This window comes from Stigmatopora nigra, chromosome 19 (assembly GCF_051989575.1).
Source record: "Stigmatopora nigra isolate UIUO_SnigA chromosome 19, RoL_Snig_1.1, whole genome shotgun sequence".
Classification (NCBI taxonomy): domain Eukaryota; kingdom Metazoa; phylum Chordata; class Actinopteri; order Syngnathiformes; family Syngnathidae; genus Stigmatopora; species Stigmatopora nigra.
The window spans coordinates 7,241,351-7,254,798 of record NC_135526.1 but is presented as its reverse complement, the minus strand read 5'-3'; the positions used below and the strand labels follow the sequence as shown (position 1 = coordinate 7,254,798).

Here is a 13,448-nt window from a genome sequence, read left to right as displayed (position 1 = left end):
ATTACCGTTGATACATGAGTCTAAATAATATAGCAACACCAGCGCACCACCTGAGTAAATCAGGACCAAATTAAATCCAGGCAACAGACACCTGCATCAATTGTGTTATTTTGGAATCAACTCCATGGCAATGTCCTTGACTTCAATATTCTCATCAGAACTCAATCAGGTTAAGAGACAATTAGTGTCTTGGGGATAAAACACTTACTTTTTTTTCTTGTTTTTTTTTTAATGATGGGGTCCAGACTGCTCTCCATCATGGTGTGGAATATTTTAAGCAGAGAAACATTGAAAGTCACAAAGCAAAGTCACATATGTTTATAGAGAACAGTGTCACCTAGTGGATTACTTTGATTGGTTATTTAACATTTGCCATTATTAATTAAAATAAAAGAAAACATTATGCCTTTGTATGACAAATGTGTAGGAAAGATATTATTGAATTTTAATGATTTGCACAAGATCTATAATTAGTCAGCAAACGCCAAAGGCATTTTTTTATCGGTTAATCCCATTGTGCGAGTAAACAACATTTTATTTCTATTGTATTTTGTTCATTATAAATCATCTGTGGAGCCAGAATTTTAACAATAGTCTTTGAGGCAGGCTTGGGGAGGTAACGGGTGTCTAAATTGTTGCTTTCAAAGCCCTATACATGCATAGAAAATATGATTTCGTAACTGCATAACTGCATGTCCATGTGTATACAAAAGCAAGAGTTTATTAAATATAAAGTGTCTCACATTATGGAGCTCTGATGGTCAAACCCTGAATTCCCCATGAAGAGCCTGGGAATAAGAGTTCCTAATTTTCCCAAATGACAAAACAGAAATAAAGCAGGGGTCTGTGTAGACTATCACAAAAGGCAGCTGCCAAGCAGTCCCTGTCAATATTGTATACAGTGATGTATAGTTACTCTACTATATGTTGTTGAAGTACTGAAGATTTACTTGCATTCAGCCCTGCCTCGTTCATCTGTCCCTCATAAATACCACCACCCCATTCTAGAACAAAAGCTCAAAACAGGAAGGGCTCAGTCATATGAACCCCGGTGAAATGTTAATGTCTCAAATATTACATCGGCTCACACATAATTCCCAACAGTCCTAGGCAAGGATCTTTCTCAATAAATTTTAAACCCCTGCTGCCTTTTCCAGTGATAACACAGTTAACCTTGGACACCTCTAGTGTACTGGTAGTATATTAAATTGCTGACTCTCACTGCTGAAGATGCTGGACAAAGGTTGGAAACGAGTTTAAGCCCAGCCCTGAATGCAATAGCAAATTGAAGCGCACAACATTTTGCAATAACTGGAAAATGATCTTACCTCGAGAATGGACAACAAAGCAAAATAGAGGGATAAGGTAGTGGATAGATAAAGTGTATTAACCCCCAAAGCCAACTTGGCAGCACTAAATGAAGAAGATGGATGGGGACAATCTTGAGGATTGTTTTATTTTTATATTTCACTTGGCAAATATATACTTGTCCCAGAAAAGAATATTGAGGAAATAAATGAAAGTGGCCTATGTGAAACTCACTGGATAGTAAACTATTTAATCAATTTATATTGGATTTTATATTTCCAGATGAATACAGATTTTTTTTAAGAGTTGTTTTATGTTTTTTTTTTTTTTTTTTTAAACCAGGAACAATAAAAGCTTCAATTTAAGAAAATGTACACAAAACAGGTAAAGGTTTGTTTTTGCCAAATAGGTGATGCTCAAAATGTTAGAACTAATGTCCTTTTCTTTTGAAGGTAACGGCAAAAACATTTTGACACGAGCTGTGAAAATTTGAGGTCATTCCAACAAAAATTGTAAGTATTGGCATTCGAAATTGTATATAATTTGTATTTATCGCTTGTTTCAGTTAATTCCATTATAATAAATAAACTAGAATCTACAAATACTACCTCCTTTGCTTTCCAATGGGCTAAAAGAACAATACCATATTATCTCTTTATTTGCAATACATGTAGTATACATATTTTTATTAGTACCTTCTACGGGGATAGTCAAAATATTCACATGATTTTTTAGGGCGCTTACTTAAAAGACCGGCAAGCTCAATATTGTACGATTTGCCTTCACTCTTGCAACATGAATTCTAAATATCAGAGTTGTCTAAGCTTGTTTCTGACTTTAGTCAGTGATTAATTTAAGGACACATACACAAGCCAGCTCACGCATACCCACAACTCTTCAAGTCAGTCTAATGATGTCCACAGAGCCATAAAGGGAGTCTTTAACTCATAAACATTCTCTGATCTGATGTTTCCTCATTAGCAGCAGCCAGATTTAAGGCTAATAGAGGATGTGCTCCACAAAACCTGTGTGCCATCCCTTAGGGTTTCACTCATATTTATAAGAGCACCAGTATGTGAAATCCGTTAATGATGTAAAAACAAAACGCAACCGTTAGGATGCTGTCACACTTTTGAAAGTTTTTCAGCTCTGCGTGGGCTCAGATTGTGAGAACTACCATTATAAAACATGCGATAGAGTTTGTTCGACGAGTGAACATTTGTTTTTCTTTTTTGCAATTCAGCAATCGGCAATATGTCCTTGTTTTGTGACCTCAAATATTTGCAAGCCGGCTTTTGTTTGCATGTTGTGTGTGCTCATCAGGCCGCGTGTGTGCTTATCCACTTGTGGCAATCTGCTCTACCAGTCAACAAGCTCTCATCGCATATTCGCTGTATCTGACTTCTGAGGTCAGCAGTGCTTATAACCCAGGTGGTAAATGGAACTTGACGTTGGTAAGCAGACCACCCCCCAGCCCCCCAAAAAATTGCGCAGGTGGTGCAACAATCAACTCAGTTCAGCAGCTAAATGGAGCTGACATCTGCAGAACTGAAAAACAAATGAGGGGACACAAATTCAATTGCTTTTTGTATGTTCACCCTGGTCAAAGCTATTCTTTATGCTTTGATTTTTGTTATGTGACAAACTTATATGAATACCATTGGTGCAGTAGTATTCTACAGGATCAGTGAAATTGATGCAATGCATGGTATTGATCAGAAATTGTGGAAATTATTTGCAAATATTGTATATAGTGTACACTGTTTGCATTTTTTTCTATTGTAGTTTGAAAGCTGAGGTTCAGAGGAAATTGCTGAACATAATTAAACTTAGATAAACATAATTCAAATACTGTTATTCACAAATGTTATCAAAAAATATAAATATAAAAAAAAATGCATAAACACCAATCAACATGCAAAACACCAAAATCTAATTTAATGGTCATAATAAGCGACCATCTGGATAAATAGGATAACATTGTGTCTTATAATTGTGAGGCACCTTTAGGTTTATTTCTTTACCGTTTGCAACCCAAATAGCATAAATACTTATAAGCATATTAGAATTGCAGACTCATAATCAACACAAAGCAGCATCAAATGACTTGCTGAGGGTTGCTTGCAGTTTGCATTTTGATACATAGTTGAATAATTATATTATTTGTATGCTCCACATGCTCATGGATAATCAGGCAATGTGTAACCATATCAAATCACTTTCCCTACAATATGTTTTAATTTAATGGTTACCTTTTGGTATCCCTAGACATTTGTTTAACAGTCCTAATCAATTAGTCTATTTTGGACGGAGGTTCCTAATGCATTTAAATCAGAAAATAGTTAGACTATTTATGAGCTATTTTGTATTGCAAAAAGAATCGCATAGAAATAGCTCATTTCTATCATTTTGCTATGCAATAGTAATGCAATTTTGTCAAAATAGTCAAATTGAACAATGCATAGTGTGTCGTAAAAACAATATTTTTTTTAATACTTTGTCTCAGGCTCATCACAATTGGACCTGCGTAATAGGCAAAACAAGATGAAGTTTCCAATAGATTGGTCACCCCATACAGGACTGAATGAACCATGTTTGACCAACAAGTGATCACATCATGCCGGGTCATTTGGCATGGTTTGTTTTACTAATTGATGCTGCAAAAAGGGCTTTCAGTAAAAGTAGATCTAAGTGGACCTTAGCAATGACGTCACGCTAGTTGACGGAAAAGTTTGTTGGCGACGTCATTCTCATACATGGGTACATTTAAAGGTGATGCGTGGGGTATTAATGGACAGAAGACCTCCAGACCAACACCATCCAGATTTCAGCAGTCCATCTACTGCTACTGTGTCACACAGACTCTTGTCCATCTTTTTCTTACACTTCTCCTCCTCAGGTATGTGTTAGATTTTATATTTTCTTTTCAAGGTGTTCTTGTTGTGCAGACTTGTAGAAGAGTGTATTAAAGTGCATACTAATTTTACGCGTTTATCCACAGATATCTTGTATCATGGCACAACTGTGGTTTTATTCCACCTCGGTCCTGGCCTTATTGGTCATGTCATGGCCATGTTCCAGAGCCATGGGTTCACAACATTTGTGTGGACCTAATCTAGTTGAAGCCCTTAATATGGTGTGTGGAGACCGAGGCTTTTTCACCAGTTCCAAGAGGGACATCGACTCTATTCTACGTAAGACATTGTTGCAAAATTTTAACTGCTGACTCTCGATTGTTTGGTTTATACTAGCCAACATTTTAACATATACATGTCTTAGCTTTAACACACAAATCATTGATATCACTGTGTCTCATTCTCTAGGTATTATGCCACTCAAGAGTGAGGAAGCAACATCAACAGGCGATGTTAACGAAATTGTGGGGTATGCCTTTAAGAAACGGCTAGACATGATGATGAAACGTGATGGCATTGTAGAGCAGTGTTGTCACCAGCCATGTAGTATGCTGGTCCTGGATAAATACTGCAACTAAGCAGATTATATGAGAAACTTTCAAATTAGCCTCTTCTTTGCTTTGCTTGAACTCTGCACCTTCTCTGTAATTTTTGACCAGAACACTTGGAATATCTGTAAGGCAATTGGATGTATTAAATACACTTTCCTAGTTTTGCAAATTTGTCTATTCTTTTTATGGTCATAACTGGAAAGCCAGTTTGGTTTCTTTAATCGGGTTCGAAAATCCAAGTCATAACATGATAGAACTTTAAGAATTGTCCACATTTTTTTGAAACCAGGCATGTCAGGTCAGCTGACATAGTCGTGAACTTGAACACGATGCATGCTGGGAAGTGGATGGATTGAAGTATTCGTACTTTAAAGTATATTTGTTTAGATTTCACACACAAAAATGCACAATTTGTTCTCAATAAAAGAGTCCAGTATAATTAATATAATTGTATCCTTATATTACTTTCAGGGTAAATGCCTTGTTTTTTTCCCAAAAACAACAAAAGTAACACTATTATTTTCTGTGAAGTATCCACTATTCTGTTCACGTTCTCATTTGTAACCTGGAGCTTTCTGCGAAATGCTGCATTTACAGCGTGCAATGAATTCAGAATTTCTGTGACATACTATTTCTCCAATGAATACATGCAAAGAGCCACAGAGACCATGAGAGGGAGAGAGAGTCTCTTAGTATTCCACTTGAGTTTCCATACAACAATTTCCTGTGTGAGTCTTATCTAGAGAGAGCTGGGCCGTGCCCACCTGCTGCCTCTACTACTCCATCTCTGCTTCTATTTTATTTCCCCATTTTTTATTCTGTCCTCACTTTCTTGCCCCCTCCCAAGTCTTGGAAATGCAGCAATTAGTACGCCGACAACCAGCAGAGCTTTAACATCTGCCTGATAGCCTGTTCGTGTTCATTTATGCGCTGACATTTAGTTCTATTGATTAAGCGTCCCCTTATCGTGTTTGTTTGAGGTCACACCCACTCACATAAAAAGAAAAACAGATTGACATCCTACTGGAAATTACAGGCAGAAGAAAATGTGTCGCTAGACATTGGGTTTACACTGCCTGAATCTCAAGATGTCATTCCTTTCAGGTCACATTGCAGAGAGAAAAAGCAAGATCAAGCTTTCAGCCACAGAATATGAAATTTCTGTCTGCAATGCAGCCTGCGATGGAGACACTATTATAAACTTGGCTGCTCATATTGGTAAGGTATGCTCCAGCAATCTTTTTATTATACGTATTTATCTTGTATAGTAAATACTTTATATATACTAACAAGCCAAAAAATGTTGCTCCCCTTTTAAAGCCTCATTACATATAATCACTATTTTCTATTCATGCAAATTTGACAGGCATGTTAACAATTGTATTTATTTTCATGCAAAAATAGTATAGTAAATAAAATAGTTAGTAATTTCTACTTTGACTGGAAAGTGCCTTAAAAGATCTGTGCACAGATAGGCATATTGAAAAGAAAAATAAGGCCTTATTGTTGATGACATGTTTTTTAATGGTCTGTGAATTAATTTTCTCTTGACTGTTTTCAAATTATATGTATAGATGTGGCACAACAGTTCAATGGTTACTATCAAAATGAATTATCGCCTGTCACAGCATGCTACCGTCTGACAAATAGAGATAGATTACCCCCCCCCCCTGCCTCCTGACCTTCACTCCCACTTTGTGTTGGGCACTAAAGTAAGTCTAAATGTTTGCTACTTTGAAAGTTTAGAAGCAAATATCATGCAGCAGGTTGTTGGGTTTAACATAAGGCTTTGATTTACCATATCAATTTAGCCAAGAGCACTAGAAATTCATTATGGAACTTATGTTTTTACCTAAACTTTTTACAGCTAGGAACTAATCTGCCTGGTCCCTTTTTAAGACTTTGAATTGTCTATAGGGGAAAATGTAAATTTTAGTTTCATCCCTCCTAAAAAGAACAAGCAGATAAATGTTTATATGTAAAGTAAATTGATACTTAAACATTGTCTCTACAGACAAAGGATAATCATGCATGTTAGTCTGAGAAATCACAAAAGATGGGACGAACTGTCAAATGTAATATATTTAATAGGCTAAACTCTATTTTTTCTTAATTACATAATTAGTGGCCCCTGTAGAGGAATGCCAACTATAATATAGTTGTGCCCATTTTTTTTCTCCAAACAAATATCGACCCACGCATCCATTATACCACTACCATTAATCTCGTGAGCCTCGGTGGTAAACGATCATTGAATCTATCCTGTGTTTTGTTGTTTAGGTATATTGTGTGCAAATGCAGACACCAAATTCACCTCCATCTATAGATGCGTGCAGTAATAAAGGAAAGTGTAATAAGAGCTGTGAGGCCTGAATTCTAAAAAGAGAGTGGGAGGCATTTGAAGCAGCCAAATCAACACATGTATGCTCATGCACACCAATAAAGACACACACATATCAACCTGCCACTATTCATGCTAATATAATACGCTTGGAATCATAGCTGTTGCCATAAAACAAACACACACACACACACATTATAGCAGCAAAGTCGACCCAGAATTTTCAAACTATCATGCTGAGGCGATGCCAAAACAAACATTGTTGGTGGGCAAACATTTTTACTAAGCTGATTTGATGACCTAAACATGAATAAAACATTGGCTGTACGTCATCCTTTGAGTCACAGCAAACAGGTCAGCTTCAACTGAGACTTCCTAGCTAAAGGCACACCTTCACTAGGTGTCCATTTCTTCTTTATACTCAGAGCTTCTGGCAAAACTGCACTAAGATGTGTCACATGTCGCGGTGGGCCACCAATTCATATTGAGGTTGAAATCACGACCACTGGTGCACAGCGCTGACACGGACAAAGTCATCCTCTTCTCTTAGAGCCATGTGTGTCATACAAGTCTGATTCTTAAATGCCACGGGTCTAGATGTGCCCTTTCATATCTTGGAGATTAAATAAACATATCATCAAATAGAGAATCACCTATGTTCTGGTAAATGCCAAAAATAGCGGACTGAAAAAAAAATGCTGATATTTTGTTTTAACATCACTGGTACTGATCTGTAGTGGCAAAAAACAAAAGAATTGGGGTTGATATAAAGGGAATAGATCATTCACAGTTAAATCGAAATGACAGTACAATCCAAAAATTGTCAAGTCGACACTACGGAATGAGCTGCAAGCAAATTTTTTACATGAAAATCTCCGATCTGAGGTCAAAAAACTTAAGAACCTCTCTTGTAAGCAACATCCCAGTGGACAGACGCTTGTGAATCCATTGTATCCACTAGTATAATAATGTAAAACATGTTCTTTTCATTTTTCACTTTGACCAAGATTTCATGGAAAAGCCATTCTGCTTTTTCATCACTTAACATGCTGCAGGCTATGATTTTAATTTTATTTTCCGTGGTGAGAAAAGAACGTCTCTTACAATACAACCCCCCCCCCCCCCCCCCCCGAAGAAAATAACAATGACAGAAGGTTATCTTGTTCAGAGCTCAGCAGGGTGTAAAAGTGTTGAAAATTAAACCGTAATTAGCAACCATTTGGGATTGTGTTCTTTGTGAGGTCATATAGCAGAAAACCAATGAAAAATGTCCCTTCAGGACCCAAATCTAATTAAAACTTAGTGTTATCCTGCAGCTAAAGCACTAAAATTTATCATCCTCAATATACTATGTTTACATATGGCTAAAAAGATGAAAAGGCAACTGTCTTTAAATGTTTTCTGATTACTATGAGCTGTTGTGGTAATTTTTGTAACAATGGGAAACATTAGAAAGTACATTTAAGGTTTTTTGCAAATGTTCTAAGAAATACAGAAACTTGTTTTCTGTTGCACAGTAGGCGCAACATATTAAAAGATGGTGTAACCACTCTTTTTTTACCAGAAAAAAATATGTTTTTCTACTTTGTAGCCTATTCCGTTATTGTTAGTATTGACCGACGTTTACTCACTACATGGCTTGAGATGAATCTGCATTTTTTTTCTTGGCAAATGTCAGTCACTCCAATAAATCAGGTGAGTAAATAAAAGTTGTAGGTATTATCTCCATTTCCCAGTTGTTATTTGCATGTTCCTGGTTTGGGTGCATTTTCTGGGATTCTCTGCCATTCTGTAAAATATATTATATGAATGGTTACTACATGCCATGAAAGAGATTGATTAATGCAGGAATAGGCTAGATCACCTTTGATATTAATATTTGTCAGGCCATGAACGGATGATTATATTGCTATTCCAATCATGTGCAGTGTCAATTTCATTTAAAACAAATCATTTATCACGCTTAGAAGCAAGAAAGAGAATGGCTACTCATGATTTTAATGACATATTCCATCATCTCATTGTCTCCGAAATGTTCAATAATATTCAAATGCTGTCTGCTTCCTTTTCCCAGACCCACTTGAGGATTATTGTCATCATTTCAAATGACACAAGAGATACTGGACTGGTGACAGATTGTCAATGATGCAAACAAATGGTGATTATAGAGTGCGGCCCTAAAAGAAGATTTCTGACATATTTATCGATGGCTGATCATTGGTTACCCTGGATGGGCTGGGCTGTACGTCTCAAGCAGTATTATTGAGTAAGGGTGCCATTATGTTTGTTGTGGCGACGCTCGGACGCCTTTACAGTCAATATGTAATTTTTCTGTCAAGACCAATGAACCGGTGAATTAGCCAGAGTTAATATAGATAGATCATTTCCATTCTTGGGCAAAGAAGTACTGATCTCTATCTAGCTCAACAGTGAAGTCCCAGTGGTGATATTTCACACTTTCTTGTCTGTCAGACTGTAAGCAAGGGGACTCAGGTGTGTGGACTGTACATAGGTTGTCCATCAAAGCACACGTTCTTGCCTACACAGCTTTGTGGCCAGGTCTTAATGACTTTCTCAGAAGACTAGAGATCTCAGCAGTAGTTCACGGTGGCCTTTTGTATTGCTAAAATATAGCCTCCAAATGACCTTTTTCCCCAGAAACCTCTCACTCAGCGATAATGGCAGAAGGACATTTTTTTTTTTCAGGAGTGCAATATAGCCTCTGATATTCAGTACATACTGTCAACACAACATGGCAATCACTTGGGTATGGTGTCTGACAACATTCTCACATTATCAGGGCCAGAATCAGTGAGAAGGAATAGGGAAAAAAAGAATACTTGTGTAATATATGTAGTTGGGATCAAGAATGTAATCACTTAACATTAATTATGTAATGAAGTAAAAATATATATTTTATGGAAGCCTGAATTTAAATGTTTGCAAGGTGATCATGTCATCCCCATTAGATTTTGAGTTCCATCATATCATTTCTCTAAAATTAACAAATGATTTTCTGTGATTCGGAATGTTGTAGGATTTCATGCCTTATGATGCATTACTGCCATCTACAGCCTGGAATAAAAGGGAATGCGGCCATTATTTATTTTATTGTCAGACTTTGATGATGGTTAGGACTGCACTTTTAGGATAAAAAAAAAGTATAACCATGTTAGAACAAGTAACGACTCAATTCAGAATAGGCTTTAAGGCTCTGCTGTACTGTAATTGTCCTGCAGTTCAACCCACTCACTGTAGCACAGAAAACCCACAGAACTGTCATTTTCCACTGTTTGGGGAAGGGAATCCACATGGATGAAGAAACAACCTTCTGAAGGGAAAGAAGGGGGAGGAATTGGGGTGTCGGTCAATGACGAGACAGGCGCTTCAGGGGGAAAAAAATGCTCAGATGTGGCTGTCCTCTTGACAAGTCCTCCCATACGACATCGACAAAAAGTGATGCTGTCATGGATCGACTGAGGTGGCACTTGTGTTTTGTCATGGTGATAAGAAAAGGAAAAGGCAACAGAAAAAGATAAAGGACAGCAAGCCTGGTGCATATCAGATGTAAGAAAAATAAATAAATCCTTCCCTGCTAAAAGGTAAACAACAATGGTTATACATACAGGAGCACTGTTGCTTTTTCTTTGACTTGGATTTGTGTTGTATTTTTCTATTTTTTCCCTTATTCTGCACTTCAGCCCGGATGAAAACTGCGTTTTTTTGAATTATTAGTAATAAAAAAGGCAAATATATCCAAGAGCCCTACCATTTGAATGGTGCTCTCAATCCAGGTAAAAGCTATTCTTCCCATTTGGCCTTACAAACACATTTACGCACACATAAAAACATATGAGGTGTATATCCGGCTCTCTATTTCAACAATGGAGCAAAAGCTATTATTGCCAGAGCAGGTATTGTGATTATATGCAGTCTATTACACCAACACAGCATGGTAGCCTTCATGAATGATCCAAATGGGTCAAGTTAATATTCTGGCCACCATTTCATCTGGCATGGATGTGACTCCTATCAACAATAACATTTCATATTTTCAGTACTGAGAGTCAAAAGCACCATACAAATTGGTATCAAATGACTATCGCATTTGTCATTTGGCAGGCATATTGGTCCTGTACAAACGCTGCACTACAAAGAAAAGCACTATCAAAAATGGATGTCTAGAGTTAAACTACATATCCTACAAGTCAATTCAAACCATATCAGGACATCATTGTTTTGTCCTGACATTGTGCCTTAGCTAACTAGTCAAGGTTTGTGGGTGACTATAAGTTGTGTTATTAATAAAATGAAGGAATTTTTTTAATATGGTTGGCATAGCTGGTTTTTTCTTCCAATGCATTACTTTTTTTCCACTTCCATATGGTCTGGCAGGTGGACAGCAGTGGTTGAATAGAGTTTCCAGTCTCTACTGCTCAGACTCCCTGTGAACAGGACATATGGCCTCACTGGATTGACTCCACTCAAATGGTACAACCTGGCTTGACAGGTATGCACACATACAGTACACAAACCAGTCAATACACCATAAGCATCATTTGGAAACTGAAGGAAAGATATCTCCCGTGGTTCAATATTTTGGAAAATATTCAGGGAATAAATTGCTACATTCCAATAAAAGTTAGAATTGGAAATGTTGTACTAAACTGTTTTTAAAACACAGTGGGGCTGGGGGCTTCATGAGAAAGTACAGTTGAGGTCATTACACACTGTGAAACAAATCCTCAAGTGGATCTTTTGCCAGTCTTATTTTTAATTCCCCAGCATATTTACAGATGTCCTGACATACTTACCAGAACTCCCGCTGTGTCATTTGATTACAAGCATGTCCATGCTGATTGCGATAATGAAGAGATACCCACCAGTGCCCATCGCTCAGTAAACAAGCTTTGAGTGTACAGTTACTTTCAGTGGAGGTTTGTGAACAAGGCTTCACTAGAAGCAATTAAATGCCTAACAAGGAATGTCTGTGAGCCACCGTGGACACTTCTAGTTCAGTCAATTAGGCTATAGAGTGAGTTATACCTAATTAACACCTTAGCACGGTCAATGTAGCCAATCAATTATCTATACGAAAAAGCTCCTAACCTTTTATTTTAAAGGGCACATGGGTACAATAAGTTTTCACTTTTGGTTGTCGTACTTTTTTTCTTTTAATTAGGTAGTGTATTCAATAAATAGCTTGCATGCAGTGCACTGTGCTTTTGGGCAAATTTATTTTTAAAAACTAAATAATGATTAGTTAATCCCTAAATCCTCTTTGTTTGTCTTTAAATAAAAATATGATTCAGAGCAACCAATCACCATCAGGCAATTATATGGAAACATCTATCAATAGAGTTTATGAGGACAAAACACACAAGTTTTGATACATGTTGTCATTCTTATCATTAACATTTGAAATAGAAAATGTCTCCAATATTGTACCTTGTTGTTGGTTTTTAGGGATGCCTTACTTAAAGTTGTTAAAATTATATTTGTCACATCTGCCAATGTTGACAGATTCAAAGTGACTACGCACCTCACGCTCCGCCTGCTCCTTTAATTTCAATATAAGACCGCACCGGCACAAGATCCGTACAATCGCATTGTTACCGCAAACATCCGCAAGCAAAACATCCCCACACAGGCCAAGTGTTTACACTCACTCACATACACAAGCGCCCCACCTCCAACAGCTGCGGCAGCAGGAGGTTAGTACTGTGATGAATTAGCAACATCTGCAGCCTGCAAATTAATGAGAGAAATCATCTGTAAAGAATTCAGCGTGGCACATTTTCATCTGCTCGCCCAGGCATCGAGCAGGTTTGCGGAGCCATAACAGGCAACAATCGCCTCAGTTTACAGGGACGCACTTTAATCCTCATGATGTTTTTGTGATTAAAATTAGTTCTCGCAGAGCTGTCTAAACTATCATGCAACTCTCATGAATCTTATTTAACCGTATTAAATTAACCAGGGTGGACCATAAGGTAATTTGAGCAATACACCAATTGAAATGATCATTTATGGAAAAAGGCAACTTGTTTAATGTGTTCATACATTTAGACAGTTATACTCGGAGTAAATATTTGGTGCATGAGATACATTTTAGAAGACATCGGAATTTGGTAAATGTTTCACTTACTGGTAAATAAAAAAATCCCTCATTATATCTCATTTTAGAACAGAGATTGCGGCATATGGGGTCAAGATATGATCATAGATAGATTTAAAATCTAAACAAAAATACTCATATGAGCTACCTAAATAGATTTTAAAGCTTTTAAACAATGCAAGATCCAAATCAGATATGTGCTGCATGTTCTTTTG

The 13,448-nt window shown here is 37.1% G+C and overlaps 1 protein-coding gene across 1 annotated transcript; it reads left to right on the top strand.

Annotated features, from left to right (window-relative positions):
• The first annotated feature begins 4,321 nt into the window (after positions 1 to 4,321).
• LOC144212768 (insulin-like) lies at positions 4,322 to 4,801 on the top strand. The gene is made up of 2 exons (XM_077740887.1): positions 4,322 to 4,502; positions 4,632 to 4,801. Exons 1-2 carry the CDS (start codon positions 4,322 to 4,324, stop codon positions 4,799 to 4,801), a joined length of 351 nt encoding a protein of 116 aa, XP_077597013.1.
• Positions 4,802 to 13,448: the final 8,647 nt, after the last annotated feature.